This window comes from Labrus bergylta, chromosome 9 (assembly GCF_963930695.1).
Source record: "Labrus bergylta chromosome 9, fLabBer1.1, whole genome shotgun sequence".
NCBI classification, from domain to species: Eukaryota; Metazoa; Chordata; class Actinopteri; order Labriformes; family Labridae; genus Labrus; species Labrus bergylta.
Window position 1 is genome coordinate 15,787,615 of NC_089203.1, and position 27,147 is coordinate 15,814,761.

The 27,147-nt window shown below is 40.7% G+C and overlaps 1 protein-coding gene across 1 annotated transcript in view; it reads left to right on the forward strand.

Moving 5' to 3' along the window:
* Nucleotides 1-27,147, forward strand: part of LOC109993004 (dedicator of cytokinesis protein 2) — a 93,561-nt gene that overhangs the window by 17,634 nt on the left and 48,780 nt on the right. The window contains exons 21-25 of the mRNA XM_020645807.3: nucleotides 1,252-1,386; nucleotides 6,336-6,444; nucleotides 6,844-6,914; nucleotides 8,754-8,860; nucleotides 23,699-23,841. Of these exons, the coding sequence (XP_020501463.2) occupies nucleotides 1,252-1,386; nucleotides 6,336-6,444; nucleotides 6,844-6,914; nucleotides 8,754-8,860; nucleotides 23,699-23,841 (565 nt within the window). The remainder of the gene's footprint in view (nucleotides 1-1,251; nucleotides 1,387-6,335; nucleotides 6,445-6,843; nucleotides 6,915-8,753; nucleotides 8,861-23,698; nucleotides 23,842-27,147) is intronic.

Sequence of the window (27,147 nt, forward strand, 5' to 3'; positions counted from 1 at the left end):
TGCACTGATCCAGCCACCACAGGAGTTAAGTGCGGGTTAGCCTTTAGAGAACTTCACTGGCCAAGACCAAACTACTCTACTGTACGCTAATCTAGCCAGAGTTTAAACCCTCCTCTCTATGGAGTACCAGCTAAAGCACTCAGACATGCTCCCCAAACACTACTGTCTGCTTCTTACTCTGTTTATTCACTCAGTGGGCACTGGCTCTATCTGTTTTTATTACCAAAGCTCCAAGAAGGAAATTAAAAACATTTCAGACTCTTTTTTTCTTCTTTCATTTTATATTACAATACTTACTGCTCGTGTCTCTCCTCCTGTCTGGTCTTCACTCCATCTCTTCATCTGTCTCTCCACCATCACTCCATCCCTCAGCTGCTCTGCCTGTGTGGTGATGCAGTTCACCCTCTTTAAGAGGGTCACTGCCAGCTAAATGCCTTTCAGCCCAGAAGCTGTTATGTAAAACTCCCTCTCACTATATTTTAAACTGTTTATCTCTCTCTCCAATAAAACAATCCTCCTGTTCTTACCCTTAATCCATGCAATACAAAACTAAGAAGGACTGAATGGTGCTTACAATAATAATATTTTCAAGGCCACCCTGGTGTGCAAGTTAGAGGTCTTTTTTTCACAGAGTTTTATTATTTCTGAGGATGTTTTGGCTTTTAACCAGTTAGTGGATGATCCTCCTTGTAGCCATTAAAGGCCAAATGTCTTGACCCTCTGGAGGCCTGCAGTATTGTTTTAAGTGTACTCAACGTGCGAGTGTCTATAGCATGCAATTGAGCTAATTCGGATGGAGATCAGGCAGAGAAATGGAGGTAAAAAATAAACTTACACTGAACTCTTCACCACCCACACCTCTCTTGCACTTCTTTGACACGGCGGTATATTTACGTGTGTCTAAAGATGCCCGTAGGGAGAGCATGTGCTGGAATGATTTTTTTTTTTTCACCATGCATCTCAGGCAAATAAAAATGTCTGTGAGTTGTATGAAAGGTACCTCAGTTGAGGTGTAAAATACCATTTTGCCATATTTCCACTTGCAGGCCCCCTGCCTGTCTCGTTCTTTTACTCGCACTGGGTTGCACTCTGTCTTTCTGCTCTATGGAAGTGAAAAATAGAGTTGGTGATTAACTTTCCAACCTGTGGAACATCAGAGGAGGGATAACAAGTCAGGCCGAGAGTATTTTTCTTCCTTTTTCTCTCTTTCGCTTTATCAACGTCTTTTTTTTTTTTATCACTCACTCTCAGGAAGCTGATGTCGGTGTTGAAGAGGTATCTGGATGTGTCCAGCCGAGGGGAACAGTGTGAGCCTATCTTCCGCACCCTCAAAGCCCTGGAGTACATCTTCAAATTCATCGTGCGCTCACGTATGCTCTATTCCCAGTAAGTGTTAATGTGTCTTCTTGTGGTGTGTTCTGACTATGATGACTTCTAACTTCTCTTTGGACCCAGAGTTATGCAAATAGAAAGTCTTGAAGGCACACACAGTATTTGTTTTGGACAGCACGATGAGAAAACAAGCTGATTACAGCACTAATGTTGCCAATAAGCAATGATGATGAAGTGAAGCGTCCGCAAGAAAGGTAATGAAAGGACAGCGCTGCTGAATGGGCAGCCGATCAAACACCAGACAGACAAAGTTCCTGCAGAGAGACTTATGACACCCACTGTGCCGAGCCGAGAGCTGCGCTGTACGATAAGTGTAAACACTATTTATAACTGCAGCACAGAAGATGATGCTGACAGATGAGATGCATGATACACAGCTCTGTGATATGCCCTGCCTGTGGGTGAGTTCAGCGCAAGTGTGTGTGGGAAAGTGTGCAGGAATATCAGACACAATCGGCTTTGACTTTATATGACTTTGTCATTCAGTGTCCACTGGTCAATCAAATTCTTTCATTTTGAATCTTCTTGTGGGCATCATGGGCTTTGTTTGTTGAAATGAGTGTTTTTGTTATTCAGTATGGTGGATGAGTTTGGTTATTTATTAATTCAGTGTGTGATGTCCCAAATTGTCATGCCCGTGTGTGTGCGCAGGATGTTTGGTTAGATTAGCCTTTACATATGCATTTACACACTTATGCAAATATTTATCTGTGTGTGTGTGTGTGTGTGTGTGTGTGTGTGTGTGTGTGTGTGTGTGTGTGTGTGTGTGTGTGTGTGTGTGTGTGTGTGTGTGTGTGTGTGTGTGCTCCTGGATTGACTGAGCTCCAGCCTCTCCTGGGCCTCTCTGATCAGATAAATCTCACCCGCCTTCTCCCTTTCTCTCCCTCCTCCTCCTCTTCCTCTCGTGCCTACTGCAGCTGTCTAACTCCAGCTCGCTCTGCTTACAAAGTTTTTACATCAGATATATCTTCTTCTATAAAGCCTTGTCATACCAACATAGAACATCATGTATTAAAGGCAGCAAGCAGCACTGTAGGTGTATCTGTGAGGCTCCATCTTCATCACTAGCAACACTGGCACTCATTAATAGTTAAACAGGCATCATTGAACATTTATCAGTTTGTCAAAACCGCTTTATGTTCTCGCAGAGTCTAAAAGAGCTGCATGGTGGTTACTTTAAAATATGTAAGGCAGGCTGTGCCAGATTTGGCTCTTTCTTTCACCTTCTCTCTGGCCTTCACGCCCTGACGCCTTCATTACACTCCTGTAGTTTGGTTCATCAGTTGTTCACTTTTTTGTTCTATGTTCTATATATTTTTCCTCTTGTGTTGTCCTCCCCTTTTACTCTTTATTTCCGTCCGAAAAACACACCTTCTATCTCTCCTTCATTGTGTCACACCATATCCAGTGGCATCATTTCCCAGTCATATTTCACACATGTTATAAAAGCCATCTCTAATATGTTTCTCACTGAATGATGGAAGGATCTCATCATTATAAGGTCGCCACTGTTTCAAAGGTCTAGATGGTTTTCCGTTATCTTGTTCTTCAGTGATACGTCTCATTATTTGGAGATGATTTTCCCTGATAGAAAGACATGATATCTTGATCTGCTAATAAGAAAAAGCGTCTTAAGGATACAGTGGGGGAAATATAATGTGTATTCAATTATGGTGAGGCATACTTAATTAACTCCAGTTGATCCATCAGAAACAGAAATGCCTACGCTTTACAGATAAACAAAACAAAACCGACTTTTGCAGCATGATACTGATTGGCCTTGGGGGGGGGGGGGGGGGGGTCTACAATATTTCATCCATTTTCAGCATGAATAAATCCATTTAACTAGCATTGGACTGAACAAAATTCAAGGTAATTATGTGACTCACTGCACTATTCATTCATTTTTATAAGAATTAGTCATCTGTTATAAAGGAGCAATGTTTTTTGTTTGTTCTTTTGGTGTGTTTTGCTGTATCATTGGTCACAGCATATCATATTCCCAAAACATCAGCATTTCAAATTTGGCCCATCCTGAGGCTTTGGTTAATTACAAGACTGAATTATTTAATGATTAGTCAAGCGGAAACTGCGATTATGAATCATGACAAGGTGACACTTTTGACGGATATGCTCATGTAGTGATTATGTTAATCACATGGGACATGTTTTTCTTTGTTGTTTTCTTTTGTGTCTTTTCCTTCTGTCTTCCACCTCTACAAGCTGTGAACTGCCCTCTCACTTTCCTTCCTACAACTTCCAACTTTCCTCAGTTTTTCCTCACTCCTTTCCCTATCATCCCTTCATCCCTCCCTCTCTCTCCTCTCCATCTGTCTCTGCTATTAATTTGCTGAGCCGGTGTGACGCATTTGTGTTGTTGTGCAAATGTGTGGGTACTGAGTGCCTGTGTGTGTGTGTGTGTGTATGTGTGTAGATAACTTGTAGTGAGAGCCTACAGTCATTTTTAGTTCTATATATTTTTTCTGTGTCGGATTAAAGAAGTACTCCGCAGGCTCTAACATGCAATACTGTACTAATGGGACACAACTATTTTAGGTAACTCTAAGTGCATATATGGCGTGAGAGCATAAGCGGGTGCTATAACACCAAAACTGACCCCGACACATCAAGACGTCATCTCTCTCTCTACGGACACACACACACACACACACACACACACACACAAACACACTCATATTTTTATGCACAGACAGGGCTGCTGGATTAAGCAGGACAATGCGTCTGTAATCAGAACTGTACTCTGCAAATAGCCCACTGATAATACCTCTGTGTCACCGTCTAATCCCTCCCCCCACATGCTAAAATCACTGTGTGTGCCACATACTAATCCGTCCCTCCAGCCCTCAGACTTCGATTGTAATTAACCACTGCACGGCTTCACTGAATCACACGGAGATAGGGAGGAGACGTGGGAAGGAAAGGGGCGGAGAGATGAGTGAGAGAAAAGTTGGTTACGGGTCTGGAAAGTAGCACTGAGGGAATAAAAGGTGTGTGGGTGTTTGAATGTGATGTGAATAGCGGTTAAAAAGATACACGTTTTTTTCTTCCCATTCTCTTTTTGTGATTCCGAGGAGAAATGTGATCACAGCAGTTGGTGCTTGTTCATGTTTAGTTTTACTTGTGATCATAATACTGCATTGTTTTGAAGCTTCACATGACTGATTAAAGGGAATTAAATTACACGAGTGAGTGAGTACAAGGAGACCTATACTCCATGAAGCAGTTTTTTTACAGCTTCATATTTAAAATCAATGAATTTTACTAAATGATCTAAGTGCAATAGAGCATCTACATGTTGAATTTTTATTTTCACCCATGCTTTGAAACAAAAGATGTTGAGATCTGCGGCCAGACTTTCGATTACCCATTTCCATAGAAACACAGGAATTGAGGTGTAATTTCACTTGTTGCTAGATTACTCTGCACAGAGGAAGCCAGCGCTGGCTAGATGAAGATGCCTTCAGAAACATTATCATTACCAGCTTTGGATCAATTTAAACTGTGATGAGAAACAACCGCTGCAGCATGATTTACATCCCAGTGGAGATGCTTGATGTTCATTGAATTTTTTATTTTTTTTTAAAGCTGCAAAATCAAACCAGTGAGGGGAAGGAAAAAACATGTTACTGGCAGAGTTTATGCAGTCAAATGTTCATTTTTTTTAAGGAAAGATGCGACTTGTTACATACACTAAATTATCATATGTCATAATGATGGATTGTCAAACTTAATTATCTCTGAGAACATTTAAGATTTAAGATTGTTCTAACACTAGACCCGTTTCTGAATGGTGTAAGTACACTCTTAAGCAAAATACAAACAACCTAAGTATCCATACAGGTTCAGGTTACTTGATTTGAACCCATAGGTAAATTTGGTTGCAGGGAGAGTAACATACAGTACACAACTGTATACTTAATACACCACAGACAATACATAAAACATACAGAGTGTGAATGCACAGTGCATGGGTTTAAGTTTGGTAGTGCATAAAGTGCACTTCCAATCATTTGATAGGCAAGTGAATCTGTAAAAGTCACTGAACCTTAAACATTAACTAAGACAATTAATAAATAAATAAATAAATGAACCATTAAGAAGCATGACATCATCTTCCCAGCCTGCTATCTCTGTCCCTCCATACAAGACCTTCATGAGATGACCAACAACCACATAGAGCAGCAAAGAGGAAAAACAAAAACAAAACATGACGCACACAGATACCCTTAGACTTGTTACACTCAATAATGGCTGCTGGGACAAAGCTGTTCCTATGGCGCTTCGTTTCTGCACTTTGGAAATGAGAGTCTTCGACCAGAAGGAAGAAGATGAGGCTCACAATGCAGAGGGTGATGCTCAACTTTTAAGATAGAGCCGGTTATCCGCTCAATACAACAGAAAGCATCATCTTACTTTGCAGCAGGTTCCCATTGGTGTCTATATGGATGACTACATAATCCTGTCATGAACACAGGTGGTAAAAAGGAGACAAGCTAAGGAATGAAGACCGCACAAGATGATTGCAAAATGTTCTTTTTCATCTGTATTAGTAACATCTAAGTTACATGCTTCATATTACAGTATTAAATGTTTTGGCCTTGCAAAAATATTAATTCTATAATTCTGTAGCACAGAAAAACTAAAGTAAATTAGACTTCTCTCTGTGTTTACATACTTATCTTGTCCATTTGTCTGTTCTTCTCCCTCTACAAGCCTCGACCTCACTGATGATTTTTATCCCCTTTGTTGTTCCCCTCATTTCTCAGTCCCCTGCACAATCTGTTTGCATCCATCCTGCCACTCTCCATCTCCCTTTTCTAATCATGTCACGTTGTGTTTTGTGAAGTTCGTCTCATGCTGTCTCATTTGCCCCTCTCTAATGTTTCTGTTCCATTTCCATTAATTTCCTCCTGTGCTCCTAGACTGTATGAGGGGAAGGAGCAGGCAGAGTTTGAGGAGTCACTGAAGAGGCTTTTTGAGTCCATCAACAGCCTGATGAGAACAGACTACACCGGCACTCTGCTGCTCAGGGTAATCACGCACATTCACCGTGCACCTCTAGTTCACCTCAATACTCCTCTTTAAATTCTTATCATCCTTATCCTCAACCCTTTCTGCCTCTTCTTTTACATATACTTATATCGCCTTCCCACTCCCCCTCATGCTCCAACTGATACAGGATTATTCTGCTACGTAATGTCTTCCCCTCATTCACACCACTTACACTGATGGAGATGTTCAAAGAGAGAGAGTCACAAAAAGTTAGGCAGACGGACAGGTGGCCGTGTGAAAAACATCATCTTTTCTTTTCTCACACTCAGGATGATAGACTTTGTGACGGCAAAGTCACCTTCCTATTACAAGCAACTTCCACAGGATACTGAGACGCTGATTGAACAGTGTTTACCTGCTTTGTTTGCGTGTCACCAGGTTGCTGCGCTAAAGTACCTTCCAACTGTCCTGCACGATGTTGAGAAAGTGTTTGATGCCAAACTCTTAAGGTAAGCTCAACCTAAAACACACTCACACACTTATCTTTGGCCTCAGTGTGTGACACTGACAGAGAGGACGTGTGGGAGCTCTCAGCTCAGCTCCTGGTTTCCTCTTGGCTTTGCTCGATGACCCTCATCCTTCTGTCGGCCACACATTCCATTCTGTTCAAGACTTACCTTCCTTTATCAGGTGATAAAAATCTCATCAGACTGACATAAACACAAGGACACACACTCAAACACACCCTGTAACTCCTCCATGTGCCCCTGACTGAAATGACTATTTCCGTGAAACCATCAAACAAAAGCCATTTGAACTTTGTCTATTTTAATCTCGGCCTCCTGACAAGTACGACGACTGGGAATGGCTTATTTCACCTCTCTTTGACCCAGAATCACACTCCAAATACAGCGTGAAGCCCTGAAAATGACCCCGGTGTTAAAAAACGACTTTTAAGACAAGAAATTTCAGGCACATTATTTCGCCTCCAGCAATTCCACATCCAAACCTGTCTTGATCCGTTGTCTCGTCTCCGTCATTTTTTCTTTTCACCTCTGTGACCGTTGTGTGCTTTGCCTACCTTCCTCACCTGCAACTCTAATCCCCTGAGTGGCTCCATGTCAACACAGCTTTAAAAAGGTGCTACCTTTAACACCAGCCACACACATACACGAGCAAATAGACAAAGATGCACATCAGAAGGTGATGAAGGGCAGAGAGTCAAAGATCAAAGCACATATTCTCACTTTCTGTCATTCATTTTCTCTTCCCGCAGACACTCGCTCGCTCGCCCCTTATTGTGTGACTTCTGCATTTCTTCACACACACACTGCACAAACATACTTGAGCTTTCTGAACTTGAAAGTGAAGTCCCCGTGGCACTCCTGATCAGAATTGCCTCAGGCAGAATTCCCCAGCAGCCTGTGTGATTTACAATCAGTGTGCACGAGGTGGACATCAAAGTTTTGTCTCATCTTTTGTTCGGTCACACTCCGACACCTTGTAAACTCACCTGGAGTGTGATCTTCAGTGTGCTACCAGTGCATACGTTGTCATCTATGCTTGTGTTTTGTTTGCTCTGTTTGTCCTTTGCATGTCCATGTGGGAATGGGCTGACATTTTTGATTGTAATTACATTCAGCTCAGATGATTAGTGGGCGTGATAAGTCTGCTCTGAGCCTCTGCGCCCCGGTGTGTCCTTGTGCCAGCTTATGCACATCAAAAGTCGTACAAACCTTTTTGTTGTGCTTGAGTTTGGTAGCAGGAGTGATGCATTTTTATCCTTTTATGCTATTACTGAAAGTGCTTGCACAACCTCTGCAGAATAATTGAAGACGTCAGAGACAAAGTGAGAGACGGACGCAAAAATGAAGACAAAGGGTTTACCGTGCTCTGAGCATTCAATCTTTCTAAGTGGCGTCACGGCTTGCAACCAGCCTGTTTAATTATTATAAAATTGAATTTGGGGGCGGAGGATGACTCAAAACCTGTGTCTTCATTAAAGCACGTTTAGGCTTGGGCTCATTTGTTTTCATGCAGCGCACATCTGCTCATGTCTACGGTGCACTATGTTCCAACCTTTGCTTTTAAGCGATGCATATTTCATGACCCTAAAGGAGAGCGTTTTAAAGCTTGACTTACTAAGATTTAATAGTTTCGATCTTCGAATCCATTATATGGAGGGAATAAATAGCGCTATTTATTTAAAAATCAGTATTTGTAAAAATCCTCAGAAAATAAATATCTTGAATATTGTGCTCATCTTTAAGATGAGAGACCTGTTGCTTCTCCTGTATAATGATCTCACCGATTATTTATTCCACCGCCCTTTTGCTTTCTCTCTCCAGTCAACTGCTGCATGATTTTTATTCCTGCATTCCTCCTGAGAAACTCCAGAAACAGAAGGTGGCTTCCATGACTGAGATTGTCAGCAGCCAACTCTTCCAGAGACAAGGTGTGTAATATTTTCCGGTTTCTCTCCTCAGCACCAACCTACCAACCAATAGCAGATGAAACACTTGTGTGAAGAACCAATAAGAGATGTGCACACTATCAAATAATCTCCAGCCCATTCAGTGTAAAATCCTACAGAGCATTAGTTGCTTTTCACTTAAAGGTTGAGATCGCATTAAAAGGTCTATTATACAGCGAGTAAGTCCAGCCCTGCTACACTGGACAGACAGCTGTTCTCAATGTACTTTACGATCAGTGAGGGAGTTCTTTGCTTTAAAGGTTTTATCTTGATGCAGCACAGTGGATCAAAGTGTGCTGCTAATACTGCAGGGGTAATGTTTCAGTCCCTGTAGGGCAATCCAGTTAAGCACTCTGGATAAAAGCATCAGCCAAATGCAGAAGGAAAATACTGGTGTTTATGCATTTATCTTTGATTCAGTTAACTGCAACATACTCACACTGTCCAGTCACTTTGAGCTATGGAGGATAGACTGCTGGACGGGTTATATAAACTATATGACGGTCTTTTGCCTTGTCTCCCTTATTCCTTTGTTTTGTTATTGGATTTATAAAAAAAAAACAGGATTCACATATGATTCAGTGTTCCCTGCTGCAGCTAACGTTCAAATAAAAAGTCGAAGTTCCTTGTTCTCCAGAGCTATTTACTTTTGAGATAAAGAAAACAATGGTTATTTGATGATTATGCTGTGTCACATATTTTCAGTGCTCATCTATTCACCTACACAGACATTCTAATCAGTGCAATGGACCTGAGTCAGACACCGTCATATTACAACCAGCACAAGTAGCACAGGATAATGTTCTCCTCTGTAACGCTAAAGGCCACTTAAAGTCACGTGTGCTGAGCTTAAACAATCTTCAGGGTAAAAATACATTGGCCTAAACAAGGAATTGGCAGTTCAGTTTCTTGTGGGTTTTTTTTTTTTTTTTGTCCTTGCAGCAGTGATATTCCCTATTGAACCAGACTGAGAATGTCTATGCACCTTAAAAGGAGCACACTTTTCACGTCTCAGCAGGTGCTGGAGGAGAAAATAGAAAAGATGGGTTTTATCTATATAAAAGTCAGAGGTGATACCTGCTGTGAGCCAAAGTAGAAGAAGTGATATCACTGAATGTTTAAAGAAGACAAAAGGTTTTTCCAGTGTTATTGTAGTAAGTGAGGCAATTTTCCCACCAAGCTCCCTCTACTTTGTCGTGGTTTTGAATAGATGTGACATAATTGCTAGGGACATGCGAGTTAGCCTGTATTGTACCTTTTAAAGTGCTCACTTCATATCAGTGATCACATTTAGCCTCCATCCCATTGAGTTCAGCCCTACCTCTCTTCAGCCCTATTATGACTGTCTAATCTGCTTGTAGTGGGCTGACAAGTGGTTCTTTCACCCGCACAGGAAGAGCACAGTGATGTATGGAGTGGGGTAATGTTGTGCTGTTGGCTAATGAAGACTCGATAAGGGGGCCCATAATCGGGCCCCGGCAGAGCGCGCTAAAGAAATGGATGTAGACTGTAAATGATGGAGGCAGACTGAGTTTGAGACAGAAATGTGTCTGAATTGGGCTGATATGGGATACATGCTGGGCTGTGTGAGACGGAGTCAGTCACATCATGGTGTTGCCCCAAGAGTGCAGTCTCATACACAACCTATAGCCACACTTGGATGCATTTGTTTCAGAGTGAATGATGACTCTGTATCCTGGTGTGAGTGTTTTTGTGCATTTCAGTGTTCGTGCAGTGGTGCATGCTAAATGGTTGCACACACTCCCTTTTAATGTTGTTTTTGCCCAGTGTAGCAGTGGGTCGGCTCATCAGTCAGTCACTGCCGGTCGAGTCAGAAGCCGGTCCAGGATACGGTCTTTTGGTATCGATCTTGGCTCGGATGATTGATTCCCCGAGGGGTCTAGACTACAGGCTCTGCCCACTGGCTAGTTGTCAATATGCTCAGAGTCACGCTCTGTCACTAGACGAGGAAGGCAAGAAGGGGATGTGGAGAGGGAACCATGGGAATGATGGGTAGAAAAAGAGGGGGAAAAAAAGCAAAGTAAGAAATGGGATCATTCCATTTTGGCAAAGGAGGATCTCTGAATTACCAGTCAGAATGAGAAAAATCAAATGACTGTTGTGTGATAATTTTAGAAGGCTTAGAAAGAGTTTTATCGCCAGTTGTAGTGTGCAAAGTGTGTTGAATTCATGCCAGGAGTTGTCTGGAGCGTAGTTTTTGGGAATGGCAAAATTCTCCTTTCGTATTCATCTCAAATACAAATTAAGATATGATGGGGATGCAGTCAGGCAGAGGCAGCGGAAAAAACCAAGGAGATAAGAATGAGCGGACGAGGGAAAAAACTGAAAAACAGAAAAAAGAAATGGGAAGAATCCCTGGAGGAGAGAAATTGGTTTGGACCAGGAAGAGAGGAAACATGACATGATGCTTGGTAAAGGTGGGGCAGGGGCAGAGGGATAAGTAAAGAGAGGAGAAAGATGGATGGCAGAGTAATGGGGAAGAGACAGAGGCTGGTTGAAAAGAGGGAAACGAGGGATTTCAGACGGACAGAGAGAGTGGGAAAAACAGGTGGATGGTAGTGCTGAGAGAAAACAAAATAGCTCGGGGAGAGTTATAAAACAAGCGAGTGAGCCAAAGAGAGAGACTGGCCATGTTTTTCAGTTAAACAGTCCAAAAGTGATTAAAGTTTAAGGCCTGCTTCACAATCTATCAGCAAACCTGCATTCTGTTAGCCGCTGATAGCTAGCGCTCTTCTAGCCGTCCACCCACCCTGCTGCATCGTACTTACTTATTTATTCGTCCATTTATACATTGGTCCTCTCCATCTCGAATCTCTGCTTCGCCAAATGAGGGCTGACACTCAGTCTAATTGAGATGCATTTTAGCATTTGGATGCTAATCAGAGGGCTTGTATGCAGTGGTACCATTCGCCTGGATGCTGAAATATGCAGCAGAGTTAAATTATATATTTATAATAGCTAATGGCCCCCGGTGTCCTATCACTGCACTGCAATACATATTTAATAACCCTACCTGTCTGTCTGTCTGTCTTGACTGTCTGTGTGAGCAGGCCTGTCAAGCACATCCTCGGGGAAGAAATGTCAGCCACTGACAGTGCAGGAGGGGTTAGATGATGGAAGGAGATGGCATGAGTGTGTTTGTGTGTGTGTGAGAAAAGAGATTGCTCGCTCATGTGACAGAAAAATGTAAAGAACACACAAAATTCTTGGTGGTGTTCGAGCAAGGCAACAATTTTGTACTTTAATCATGGTTGTTTAAATAAATAAAGATTTACTTAAAGTTGCACCATGAGCAGCACATAATGAGATCCTAATAATCGTGTTTCCTCACATGATGTTACTGAAAAAAAAAATATATATATTTTTTGCGTTGGGGGAAGACATTGCTTACAGTAAACTAAGTTGTACAGAATCTTCTCCCGTAGAAAAGAAAATCTTTTTAATGTGTGTTGTGACTAAAATCTGGACGTTGATTGGTTCAAATGAGGGCTTTGCCTGAATATATGTGGGTATATTTATATGTTTTCAGAAACAGCTGCATAAATCAGATAACAATTAGTCCTGAACCATTGTGTATGTATGTAAAGTTTTTTTTTTCCAGTGATTCAGATGGAAAGCAGTTTCTATCTTTATAATGAGGTCCTGTCTCATGGTCACTTTAATTTATTTTTCTTCAACCTTGGTTTGAAATGTGTGTCAACGTGTGTGTGTTTGTATGTTTGTGTGTGTCCAACTTGCTGACTTGGCTTATAATGGCCTTGGCTTTCTCATGACTGGTTGCATCCATGGGCAGTGTTTGAAAGGATTGGATTTTTTTTCCCTCTCTCAAAAAATGCTCTGATTTATTCAGCATACGCTCCTGGGATTATGGGCCTTGGCAAGCACATATTGCATACACACAAAGTCACGCACAATGCACACACGCACAGCCCGGCATACATGCGCAGATGCACAAACACATCCTGTTAATCTGGTTTTGAGACAAAATTAAATTTACAAGGCGCATTATGGCTCAATTTAGGCAAATTATAAATCCGTCCGGCAATCACTGTGACAGATTGAGAGCATCAACAGTGATAAAAAGGGAGAAAAAGAGCGAGACATCAGGGAGAGCAAAGAGCAGAAGGACAGAGGGATGAGTCCGTCATCCAGTTTGCCCACTCATTTCCCAAAGCTGGCCCAAGTCCCTTATTCAATCCACCATCCCTCTGGATTTCCTCCGTCTTTTCTCTTCCTCCATCTGTACAGTTTGAAAAAAGACTGCGGTCATGTAACCAGTCTTGTACATGTCAAACAGATAAAAGAGAATGCTGTTTCAGTTCCTATAATATGACTTGTTTCAGCTAGATAGCTTTATGACAGAAAAATGGGGCGGCAGTAGCTCAGTCCGTAGGGACTTGAGTTGGGAACCGGAGGGGTTGCTGGTTCAAGTCCCGGTGCAGACCAAATCTGGAAGTTGGTCTGGTAGCTGGAGAGATGCCAGGGTACTTCCCGAGCACTGCCGAAGAGCCCTTGAGCAAGGCACCAAACCCCCAACTGCTCTGGTGCGCTCTCTGCTTAGCAGCTTGTAGCAGCCCCACTCTGACATCTCTCCACCATTGCATGTCCACAGGTCCTGTTTGTGCATGCGTGTGATTTGGGCTTATGTATGTGAGAAGCATGTCCCTATAAATAACAGTGTAAACCGAATTTTCCTCAGGGATTAATAAAGGATATATATAAAAAATAAAAAAATAAACATAAAAAGTTAAAAAAAATACCATCATAGCTTCCCTTGTCTCTATAGTGTAAAAGTGTGTTCCTTCATAAATCTGTCATATACGCCTAGAAGTCTCATTACTTAAATTGCTTGCCTTTTACCGCAGCGCATTATGCAATATTGTTGACATTGTTCACACCAATGTATATTTCCCCTTCCCCTGTGATTACTTAACAGATGCATGTCAGGGCTTGATGAATATGGATGAGTGATGTACCATGCAGTTATTATTGTCAGGATTTAATCAGTGCTGAGTGATCTCGGTTGTCCCCACATTCTCTACCAATCAGCATTAGTGACAGGTCACTTTAGGCCTCACTTGATACTAAACGTGGCTTTCTACATCTGGCCTCAACTGGGAACTTTAATTGACAATGATATTTCCAAGCAGTACATGAATCAGTTATTTTTCTCCGGTCACCATATTCACACATTTTGGTCACTCTAAGGGTGGGAAGCTAACTGTTACAGTGTCATACTGCTTTATTCCAGGTGTCGTGTTAATGTATATCTGACAAATCCTTCCAGATTGGTCAGTTATTAAAAAGGTGTTTGTATGGGAAATTCTGGAGAGACATCGGACTGCATCTTAATTATTATCATCCGTAACAGCTAGGGTAAGCATTCGGCCACTTTCTAGCTAAAAACATGTTTTTCAAGAAAGTGACTGAATTATGATAGCAACATTTGATATTGTAATAGGATATGATAAGGAATGTGTAAAATCCCTCAAAGAGAAGGTTTGTTCGCAAGCTTTTGAATGCTAACATTAGCGGTTTTCTGATGGTAGCTAATGAGTTATCTAATATTTGGACAACCTTGAACTATGGCTCAGTGTACAAGAGGTTTTTATCGTTCCTTTATCTCATCAGATGCTGATCAATTGAGATACTTTGAACTAAAAGTTATAGCTGTATTCCCTACATTAACTCAACTAACAAACTGAAATACTGCAGTCAACTATTTGAACACCATTGGAGCACGCTGAAGGAGAAGTCGGAGGTAAATGGTATGTGAATGTGGTCACATGTATATTTAGTCTCTGTAATTGTCCTACCTAAATCTCATATCTCATTTAAGCCAATGTGGAAAACATTGTTTTTAATTAAAGGAAGCAAGGATGTGCTGATATATGTTTGCTAGCACCAAAAGAGACCAGCCTTTATTGTTGTGTATTCCAAGCCTTTTTCAAAGCAGCTGGTTGAGCTGTAATTTTAAAGCTGTCAGTTTTACTACTGCTCTGGATGTGTGAGGGTTCCTATGTGTTTAACAGGTTGCTTGGAGGTCTGGTAGACCCCATGCGCCAGTGTGCCATATCTTGAGTTTTAAAGCCATTTTAAGAGACAGACATGTGAATCATAGAAAACATTATCGTCATATGGCTGCTGTTTACCCTACGGCTGTTTTTCTCTTCCTGCTGGGTCGGGCTCCTTCATTTTATTTTATGTTGTGTTACATTACATTCTTTTTTGTTACATAACATAGAAGTTTATTTCATGCCATACTGTAACTACATTGAGACCTCACTCACTGAAACTAAGCACATACTGTCTACCATACCTATCAGAGGATTTTGGATGTTCCTACGTGTCAGTGTTTCCACTCTGTTTACCTGTTAGGGGTGGCCGCCTGGTCCCCAGAGGGGCGTTTTGTTTTATTTTTAAACAGTAACCTACATGTATCAATACAGTTTAAAAACCACTTCCTTTTCCCTTTATCCTCCCTATCACATGTATTCAGAGGAAACATTAATCAATAAATGAATCAAAAACATGTATTTTTGTTATTATTTTGAATGGTGACTTTTGAAATAGCTCTTCTTATTGGTCTTTCAAACTATAAGGCTAAGAAGATCTGAAAAGTTGCCCCTCTGATGTGTTACTTTGTAAAGCTCAAAATGATCCCATACTATATTTTAAAATAGTAAATACAAACTGTCGGCATGTGGGGCTTTGCTTACATGCCGCAAACATGAGGGGACTGTATATTAATTCAGTGACCACTGAAAAATCCCTGTATGATTTATGTTGCATGATTTATCTTGTCAACAAGGGGTGCTACGCACTGGTGTAGACTGCCAACCCAATTACAAATTGTAAACTGTTCTGGCAATCTAGAAATTTATTTTCCTCAACTGGCTGAACATGACAGTAAATGATGTTCATACCCTGCTGAAATAAATATGCATATACATTCTATACATTATTTATACATTTTTATTTATGATTATTATTTTGTGCCTTTTTTTTTGGAGTAGTGGGAGGTCACATTGGCATGGTGGGTCACCACCCTCAAATGAATGAGTGTGTTTTGGTGTTTGACAGCAGAGGAGACATCTGCCACAGATTATTCTTGACTGATTATTCTTGTTGATATGCAGGCTGACCCAAAATAGCAATGTTTACTATCGAGCTCTGCGATCCAGATGGTTAATGATAGAGAGAGAGAGGAAGAATCTGTCACTCAGTCACACTCTGCAGAGACTGCAGTTTGGGAGATTGCGGATGAAACAGTAGAGAAAAAGGAGGATGGATGATACTAATGAAGCAAAGTGAATGTAATTCAATCATTCTGGGAAATGCCTCTGTTTCATACTAATTAAAATTCAGATCCATGCTTGTGTCAGTGGGTTGATCTCGATGGAAAAGAAATGCAGACGAGGACAGCGGAGGGACACAACAGTCGGAGTATCAACGCTTATCCATTTATTCATTTGGTATACGTGACACTAAAGAAACCTGACACAACAGCTTGTTGCTGTCAACAATTGACTTGCCACTTAAAAGCTTAGCGGCATCTTTCACCTGTGTCTGTCAAGTTACTGCAAAGTAACATTTCTGGGACTGCTCTAATCTTAATTATCCCCTGTGGGATTCTGGGTCATCATAAAGTCGAGATATCAGAAGATACTAGGACAAATGATTTCAGCACTTCAGTAAGCTCTTGATAAGTGTAAGTGAATAAAGATTTACAGGCGGAGTTCATATATCAGGGTCCTCATCCTGTTATCCAATCCAAACAAATAGAAATGATAAAGAACTGAAATCAGATATTAGCTTAACTGGAGCCAGGAGCTTCATGATAAATAACCTTCCCATTAGAGGACACTGGGAATAAGTCTGCCCATCAATCAAATCAGTGCAGTGGTTCACCGCAAAGCATTCATCTACCATTGATCTGCCGTGGTTAGAATCACCCTAGCTACTAACGCTAGAAACAGACTAATTGGTCAATCAATTTGGTAGTCATGTGGAAGAGTGAGCAGAGGAGGGGATGAGAGGTGGCAATTAGAGGGTGACTCAGTGACTAAGACAGGTGGGGAGAAAGAGAAAGATCATTTGCTCGCTGTTTGAAACAAAGGGCAAAGAGATAAAAGCTGCATTTAGAGGCTTCACTCAAGGGATTTATCTGAACAAAGTAACAACAGTATCTAGAACTACTTTTTGTGTGTATGTATACTTAGAAGGAAATCCTTCCATACTGAAGACGGCACCCTTTGCTGGGATTGGATTTACTTTGGTTTTTGCTGACGTTGTGTTTTTTTGTGTAGTTCAGTTCTTATCAGGATCAAAACAAATATCTGACTAAAAATTGCATTTTCAGGCATCACTTCCAGTGTATATCACCTTCATTCACAAGTGCACTGTATCATCTGAAACTTATCAGCATAAACTCTTTGGAATGCACTCTCTCATTCACACAGGCAACTTTCTCATTCACACTGGCAAAACTATTTTATAACACCAATAAACCACCTTTCTAGCTTTTACAAATCTTGTAAAAAAATACATATTTTACTACCACACCAAGTCGGACAAGCATTCAAAATAAAATGCAACAGTCACGACCTAAGTATGAACAGAAAAAATGCATCTAAATTTCTAATGGGGTTCAGAGATGGAAAGTGAGAGAGTTAAAAATGAGGGAGGAAGACGAATGAAGTAAGGGGGGAGTGGATGGGAGTAGACACCCACAGTGACACGGAAAGATGAAAAACCTGCTGAGAGAGACATTTAGCCATCACCAAGCAGGAAGACAGTTGGCATGGTCCCAGCCCGCTCTGAAAGCAGGAGATTTACTCGCCGTTGCGCCTCAAAACCTCCTCATTATCATCTTTTCTATCACTCCAGCTTCCTGAAAGCAAGGCAGAGAGAAAGATCGAGAGACACCTCTGATTTACATGCCTCTTACAAACTGAGATTGCATCTCATTAGCATGGGCTGTAGTTTATTGTGTTTGCTTGTCAACTGTAAAAATGGGGCCAAGAAAGGATGAGCTGGATGCTGAGCCATCAAAGCTGCTCTCTGTGTGGTGGCGTGCCATGGGGTGGCTGCTGTCTGCTCTCTCAAACTTGGTAACCCAAACACATCACCACACTCTTGCTCAGGCATAAAGAGATTCCAGCTCTTACCACATCAAATTGTGGTTGAGAATCAAATCAGACACAAAAAGGACAATTCACACTTGGGCACACAGGCACATGTTGGCATTAATAATCAAAGGCTGCGGTTACAGCTTGAATAAACAGACATTTCATGTTGAATATAGATGAGTACTTTGAGCTCTGTTGACGTGCCTTCTGAATATTTTGTGCGTGGTGCTTCAGCACCTGTGTGTATTTCTATTTCTTTGAACAGGTGTGTGTATCTTCACACGTTGAAAGCTAGATGAGAAAAAAGTAAAAATGCATCTCAATGTTTGCCCCAAGACCTCGATTTCCATTTGTCTGTGCCTGTTGGCGTGGCTTTCTCCTGCAGCATGGCTGAATTGATTAACTTCACTGCTGCACTGCAGGCTAATGCACATAATATGCTGCTAAATCCCACATGCGAGTGTAACATAACAGACAGAAACACTGGTGCATAACCATTGGTCCCTTAATACAAGTGTGTTTGTGTCTATGTCAAATTGGGCTTTTCCATTCCAAAGTGGCTTGTAAATGTTGTTTTTTAGATTTTATTCAAATGTGAATAGAAAGCAACGACTGATTTACTTCATATACTTTCTTTCTCTTTTATTCCTCTGGTGCCTTTTTCACAGTTTCTTCTACCTCTGTATCTCCCCAGCCACTACCCCTCCTTTTGCCTTTAGTTGAGCCCCTCGGGCTATGTCTCTTTTTAGGCTTCTTTCTTACAAAACAGCTGCCAGCAAACTCCACCAAACACACCTCTAGTGTTTTTCTAGGTTAAAGGATTCAGGCCACAACTGGGGTTAGACACTACAAATCCTGAAATAGGATCCAGAATGAAGGGTGCAGAATGCCGCCCCGAAAGGCAGATCTGTGTGAGAGGATCAAGTCAGAGAAGATCTGGAGCTTAAATTATGCAACACTGTTGTGTACTCACTGACAAGTTGAGATGCACAGTTTTGGATACCTAAACATGGGTGATTGGCAACATAGGTAAACGTTTGGGGGGAAATTGCTTTAACCAGAAATCCTGAGCTGCAGACTCAGATTTATGATTAAGAGATCAAATGTGATGTGAGAGGGGTGGGATATGAGAATACAGAGGAAAGGTTTCGAGGAACAGAGAGGTTAAAAAACAAAACATGAAAAACAAAACACAAAAGATTTAGATGCATTATATCAAGAACCAGGGAAAACAATGAATACAAATACCAGATGAGGACGTGAGTCAGCTGGAGGATTGAGAGCAGAATATGCTGGCAGAAACTGCATGTTGTTTGAGGAAGCTAAATTTGTCTACATTTTAGGATCCAGCATGTGTAGCATCTGTGCTAAGGCAATTTGTCAGGAAGCATTTTCTTTTTACTAAATCTACAATAAGGGCAATATGATTGTTTTAGAGAGGTTTATTTTGTCTCAGCCAGATCATAAACTCTCACTTGAATGAGGTCAGGTGGCTTTGCTCACTTTATGATCTCTTGCAGTGTCTATTCAAAAAAGGTTGAAGAGGAAATGCAGGAGACTCCCACCATGTTTGATTGACCCACTGAGAACTTACTCATTAGTATGCAGGGAAGGTTTGTAAAATGTATATTTTTACATCCATCTTTTGATACATCCTTATATTTCTACACAAAGGTCGGCTTGTGCACTCGGCCACAGCACAGTTCCCCCAAAGAAAGTGTTTCTTGAAATAGCAATAATTTCCTGTGCTCTTAAAGGATGACCTAGGAAACTGCACACCATAGTAGCTGGTGTTCTTACAAGACTGAAAGCCCGGAGGACCACGATGCAGTTCAAAGAGCTCTCAGAGAAAGCTACCATTCAGGCTGAAGCGGCAGATATTAACATTCCTGATGTTATTCCAGGCAAGGCGAGGTGCAAAGAAATACCTGCAAAAATTAAAGGTGCTGTTCTGCACCGGTGAGTGAAGACCATCAGCATAAAGAGTCTGGAGGCAGACTGTACTTCTGTCTTTTTGGATTCACATATTCAGAAGCCCAAGAGGCACTTTAAATGGAAGGAAGAAGCTTGGCGAAAATCAACACTGACAATACAAGCTTACAGATTCTTCAAAGCAGGATGCTGGAGATGAGAAAGATGCTTGTGGTTCTGTTAATTTTAAGATGGAAAGTAGCGGCTTTCTGAGATGAAGGTGTTTTCCTTTGCATTCAAACACTCCCAGAAGAGCCCAGGTTATACAGATATTATTCAAAAGAGCACAAGATGCTACTTGTTTTCCCATTTTACCACTGAAATTGGGGAGAATATAATCTTCTTGGGTCAGCTTGTGTTGTGGAAAGGTTGACCATTTCAGTGCATAATGTGTCACTGGGGACAATCACTGCAGTAGTCGGTTGTAAAGAACAGTTAAGAAGACATATTTAGGAACGTTAAACCTCAATAAACTTACTTACCTGAATTTTTCTGAAAGTTTTCTTTAATTAGAAATAACTGCACTGAAATATGTTGTTCTGCTTTTGTCTGGAGCCTTTTACCCCCAACAAATTACTGTTGTGTGCTCAAATCCCTCCAGGAAGTTTCAGTGTTGTGATAGATCCTTCAGTCACTGTATGATGCCTTGTAATGTATCTATTGACCAATCACAGGCTGTGTTGCGAACTGCCCACCAATCAAAGTCTCTCTTACAAACGTGAGTCATTGCTAAACTCAAACTGTGTTTGTAAATGTAATCCAGCTGTATCTAATCATTGGTTTTATGCCGGCACAGCACCCAAAGGAACGAGTAGAAAGGAGTAAATTAGTAATTAACTTGAAGATGCTTGAAGTGCGAAATACAATTTTCTAGACAATAAACTTCAGTGTTTTATTGTTTTATTAAGTGGCTTAACAAAGGAATTGACCGGAAGTGATATAAGACAAACTACTGGATCAGCCAATAGATGTTTCTGATGTTTGTTAAAGCTGCAGTGATATCAGACTTCTTTACCGAAAACAATCACAGAAAAAGTCTGTAAAATCCTGGAGGGGCTGCATACCTCACTGTGAATCTCTTCTTCTTTCCTTTCCAAGGCAGCACTTTGTGTATTGGCTGAAACGATAAATAACATGAGATAGAGCCAACTCATCCAAGACGAAGTTATGTATCTACACGGCATAAAGAAAAGGCATCTTGACACGTTCTATCCAATCATCTCTACTCGTGAAAATGTGGAACACCCCACAGATAAAAACGCTATAGGGGTTTGTTTAGCTTGTAAAGTATTTATATGCATTATTATTATTATCTAAACGTCTCATGCTACTCACATTCACACAGGACCAGAGCAGGCGTAGGCCTTCCAAACATGGCTACTTTTCATTACGCTGGGTTCCTGACACAGTCAATTGAAATGCACATGATGTCTCAAAGAACAGGAACAGCTACCCCTCCACCCGCCCTCTGCTTCACATTCTCTCCCTTGAACATGTTGCGCCTAAAAATATCAGCGGAGTTTATTTTTTGTGAATCAATAGTAGACAAAAACATGTGGTTTTGAGGTCAATACACCGGGGAGTTCTCTGGAAGTTTAATCGTACATCCAGCCGCCCGGAAGAGAAACAGATTAATTCTCACAGGACAATATTGCTATAAAACACAAGTCATTGTTTTGCCAGGCTGAAGGGACAAAGCTGATGAGTTCCTGCTCTGATGGATTAAATAGATTTAGTTTTGACTCCAACCAAGCTTGAAGCATTTAAAAAAACAACCCTCTATATTTTATAATGATGATCATTTCATGTTCTACTACACCATCACAAAATACATTTGTATATGCTGTTTTAAAAATGATAATAAATAGAGTGATATTCTGATTTGGATTGTCCCATCTTCCCTTGTGTCTCCCTCAAACCTCCCCTTCCTCCTGGCAGAGATCCTTTACCTGTGCAGGCCCCTCCTCCCCCCGCCTGTGTTTCAGGCTGAGTCTCTGAGGGCCTTTAGTGACTCATGCTTTTCCCCCCCTCACTGCCTGTTTGTGTGACTGAATGGATGTTGTGGTGAGGGTCCACTCAGCAGGCGTAAAGGCTTGGCTCAGTTAATAATGGAGCTAACGAGCATCCGCCCAAATGAGCTTTTAATGGGCTCTGTCTACCTGCGGCTGCAAGAGAGGGATGAGGTGGAGGAAGATGAGGGGGGTTAAAGATGGAGCAAACAAGAAAGGTATAGATCAAGGTAGACAATTAGAAAAATAAGGAGGACCCGTTTCATTGCATACACACATATATATCATTTAGATTTTAAATTCATAATTTATACCTGACCCTGGAATAAATGATCTATTTTTCTCTTTGATCGTTTGTTTCAATACATTTACTTTAGCCTTGGAAGTCTTCTTTTGTAATTTGGTCACAGCTTTGCTGACATATTAACAATGTCTCTGATAAATTAAACTGAAATAACTGTGAGCCTTTACTGGCCAATAAATCATTGATCCGGGGTGTTAATGTCCATAAAACACTAGTTTTATGTAAATACATTTTCAATGAAGTGAAACATTAATTAAACCACCTTCAAGGAACCATCAATCATATCCTTAAGATAATATATGTAGGCTAACTGGATGTAAACTTATAAATACTTGATTCATTTTTGTATGGAGTTTGGAGTAATATTGTTTAATGTACTCAGGTCTGCTTGAGAGGAGCTATGATATTTAACTTCCATATAGAATTGACAGAGTGGTTAAGCTACATGTTCAAAAGGATAACAACACAATGTACAGTAGGGTTCACCATATTTATTTACAAAAAATAAATATGTTATTTTATTTTATGTGCCTGAATTAAACACAATCGTATGCATATCCTTGATGATGCACTGCAAGTGTGACCAGTTTAACATAAATAATCTAGAGATTAGGATAAATCACAGGAGGAGTGTCGGATCAATGTGATTGATGTGTTGACTCCTAAGTGGCTAGAGCTGCAGAAATGCATAAAACTGTAAATAGACGCTTGATTGATGTCACTTCATTGTACAGTCTGTGGTTCGGGTTGAATTCTTCCTCACTGGGCAGTAACATCATTACTCATAGCATTGTGGGCTCAGCTGTCTCCGCAGGCCAATTGATGTAAGGGCCTGAGGTTTGTGTTTTGAACAGTTTTTTTAGAGGACTTCCATTAAAGCAAATCTTGATGTTGTGACTGTTGAGGTTTGTGTCTAAACTTCTTAAAGGAACTTGTCAAAAGTAAAGTAAATAAAAACATCACTTTTGCATTGGCTGTCTCGCGCCACCCAATTTATCTCACCGACTGTGAAGTTTATTTTCTGTTGTTGAAAGAATCATCAGTCTCCACTCAGTGTGTGGGTGTGTGTGTTATTGTTACTGACTATAAAACCTATGAGTCGACAAAGTTAGGTTGGGGGGCATAGGGGCCATATGGTAGGGTAGTATCAGCGTTATCACTACCTGGCTAGCTCGCATAATAAACAGCGTGGGTTTGTTTTAAGGGATCATGCTGTTTGGTTTGCAGTGGCAACTAAGGGCCATGTGGTTGTGTAACTCATCAGTATCCCAGAGGGGCATATTAGTGATGAGGGGTTTCCTCACTGAGTGCTTATCTTTTCATCTGGGCATGAGTATGTTGTGTTTATTTCAAATAACCCTCTTTGTTTTTTGTGTTCTCACAGAGTGCCGTGATGTGTTGTTACCCATGATGCTGCGGGAGCTGGGCGGGGCACTGGCCAGTATGGCTGACGGGCCGCATGATGAGAGGAGAAACAGCCTGGAGCTGCTCAACAACATTCTGGAAGTTCTCAGCAGGAACAACGTGGTGAGACATTTTGTACGAAAGAGTGTAACACTCTGTTCACAGTCAGCGGTTTACTACGTTCTGGTCGGTGGTTTCAAGACAGATTTGAAGATATTGAGATCTGAGAGCTTCAGCCAATTTTGAATATAGTTAGTGTAGAATTTCAAGATTTAGTTGTTATTACACCATAATTCCTTAAAAAGTGACTAGAGCACTCGTGATCAGCTAATTAAAAAAAAAATAAGGATCTCAATACTCTATTCAGTCATTATTATTGAATGATTCAATAATATTGATATTCAGTCATTCAGTCATGCAGTGAAGCAGGCCTTGACCAATTAGAATCTAATTGATTTTGTTTCCCACGAGCGGCCGCATGTTGGCCTTCTCAAACAAAACTCTGTTAGCGCAGAACTAAACACCTTTAATAAGCACACAGACAGAACAAATGCATCACCAGTATCCAGCTAAGGGGTTTTTAATTGCTCCTGCAAGTTGTTGACAGCCCGCTGAGGCTTTGGTGTGAAGGTACGCCTTTTTCAGCTCTATTTATGAGTCACACTAATAAGAGAAGATGGGGAGATGACGAATAAAGTGGAGTGAATGTGATTCAATGTGTTTGAATTAGTATAGTTATTAAAAACACAGAGAGGGCTGTGGCAAAGAAAAAAAAATGTCTTTACAAGCCCAGATACTTTCTCATACAGACGGTGAATCCTGTGACGCACAGCTTCATTTAGTTTTTTTTATGCAACATGAGGATGAGTGTAACCATTTTGAAACAAGGCTGTTTTCCTCAGACATCACACTCAGGGTGGGAAACTCATTTGCTTAATTATGAATTTACTAAGCTACTGCTGTACCCCAGGTTGCAAATCATATAAATGTAAAGTTGTGATTGTGATAATTCAAAAGCTTCTAGATTGACCAGCAAATGAAAAACAATGTGTAGGGAACATATGGAGACATTGGGTACACTTAACTTACACTTAAATGTAAACATAATTGATATCTTCTGACAACAGCTAATGTTAGCATACACCAGCTAATGTAAGCATACACCAGCTAATGTAAGCATACAGCAGCTAATGTAAGCATACACCAGCTAATGTAAGCATACAGCAGCTAATGTAAGCATACACCAGCTAATGTAAGCATACAGCAGCTAATGTTAGCATACAGCAGCTAATGATAGCATACATACAGCAGCTACTGAAGCATACAGCAGCTAATTTTAGCATACAACAGCTAATGATAGCATACAACAGCTAATGATAGCATAAGATAAGATAAGATACTTTATTCATCCCAGCAGGGAAATTTAGGTGTTCCAGCATACAAACACACAACACAACACATATATACATACATATCCCACCCATACAAAAAAACATGAGCCCACAATACAGTTTGATATATGATATATGCAACTAAAGTTTAAAAGTTTAAATGTCTTCTGTCCTTACTTAAAGAGGAGTCGTTATAAAGTGCAATTGCAGTAGGTAAAAAAGTATTTTTAAATCTGTCCTTTTTGCATCTTAGCTGCCGTTGCCTCCCACTAAAAACACTCTTTGGTTCACACACAAGATTGTGTAAGGGATGCATGTTATTGTCCATAATGTTCAACAGTTTCTGTATCATCCTCCTCCCCCCCATCACCACCTCTAGGGGCTTCACAGCAGTCCCCAGCACAGAGCCAGCCCTCCTAATCAGCTTGTTAAGCTTTTTAGAGTCACAAGCCCTGATGCTGCTGCCCCAACAGATGGCTGCAAAGAAAATGGCACTTGCCACAACAGTCTGATAAAACGTGGACAACATTTTGCTACACACATTAAAAGACTTAAGCTTCCTCGAGAAATAGAGTCTGCTTTGAACCTTCTTGTAGACAGCCTCTGTGTGGTGCTTCCAGTCCAGTTTATTGTTCATTGTTCATTGTTCATTGTTCAGCAGCTAATGATAGCATACAACAGCTAATGATAGCATACAGGTGGCTGATGTTATTTTTCAACTACAACAACAAAAACCAAGCTTTTGAAAATGGAAATTTATTGTTAAATGAATTTCAACAAAGATATGCTCATATTAGCTTACTGAAGGTTTTGTAAACCAGCTAACGGTACTGTAACCTAGAAATTGGTTGTAAATTGTAACATATTTTAGATTCTCTTACTTTACAAGGTTTGTTTACCTGAAAAAGAGCTGTCTGACATTATGACAGCTGCCCATGCTGAGTGTGTTGTCTGAGGGAAACGGCTGGTATGTTATGGTGATTAGCCAATTAGTGTAAGGCTACAAAATGAAGTATTTTCGATTGAATTCATGAATTCATAAACCAACAATATTGATACTTTCTGAGTTACTGACTTTGATATAACTAAATAAAGCAAATAAAGCAAAACACAGAAGAGTGTTTTAAAATTTACAATGAAAAGGGACATGAAGGCCAGAGACATCAACACTGCTCTCGGCTATGCAAGGATGACAAACATTTGAGGGAAAAGCAGGACGGAGATTTAACAGCTATACAGATGGAGCTGAGAATGTTTATTTCAGAGACAATAAGGTGGAGTGATTTTTACAAGAAAACAATAAAGGCAGCTAGAGAGATTGCAGTATTAAAAATTGAGAGGAAAGAGGGAAAACAGATGGAAAAGACACAACAGAAGAGGAGCTTAAAGAAGAGAGTGTGACCTCATCACGTTCTACCCTTTTTATTTTCTGCATCCGCTCTTCTTTTGAGCGTCACCCACCCCTCGCTTTTTGTGGTACCTGATTAAGCTGTCACACCACAGATGTCTCCAAACTAGAAAGAGATGCAGAGAGAGAGACAGAGATGGAATAGAAGACGACGACGTAGAAGACAGATGCTCATGTCTGTGGGATAGATTGATCTAAATTTTCATAAGTAACTTTTATGTGTTTGAGGGAGGATGTAACAGAAAGAGACATTAGAGACATGGCTCGCTTGAGCTATTTTGCTTTATTCTATACCCTTCCTCCAAACATATTATCTGTTTTCTTTGTTTCTTGAAATCATTTTGCCTGCAGAGATGATAAACCAGTCTGTCTACAGTGTGGAATAAATGAACAGAGTATCGACTTCTTCGTGTTTGTGTTCGGCAGGAGGGAGAGAGAAACAGACTGAGAGAGAGAGAGAGAGAGAGAGAGAGCATTGTGTCTCATCTCGTCCTCTTATCAGACAACTGTCTCTTACCAGGCGACCAAAATACCTACAGTGAGCCTGAAAAATTAAGGCTTATTTTGGATCAACAGCTGCGTCTCAAGCTTGTGTGTGTGTGTGTGTGTGAGTTTGAGAAGTATGAAAAG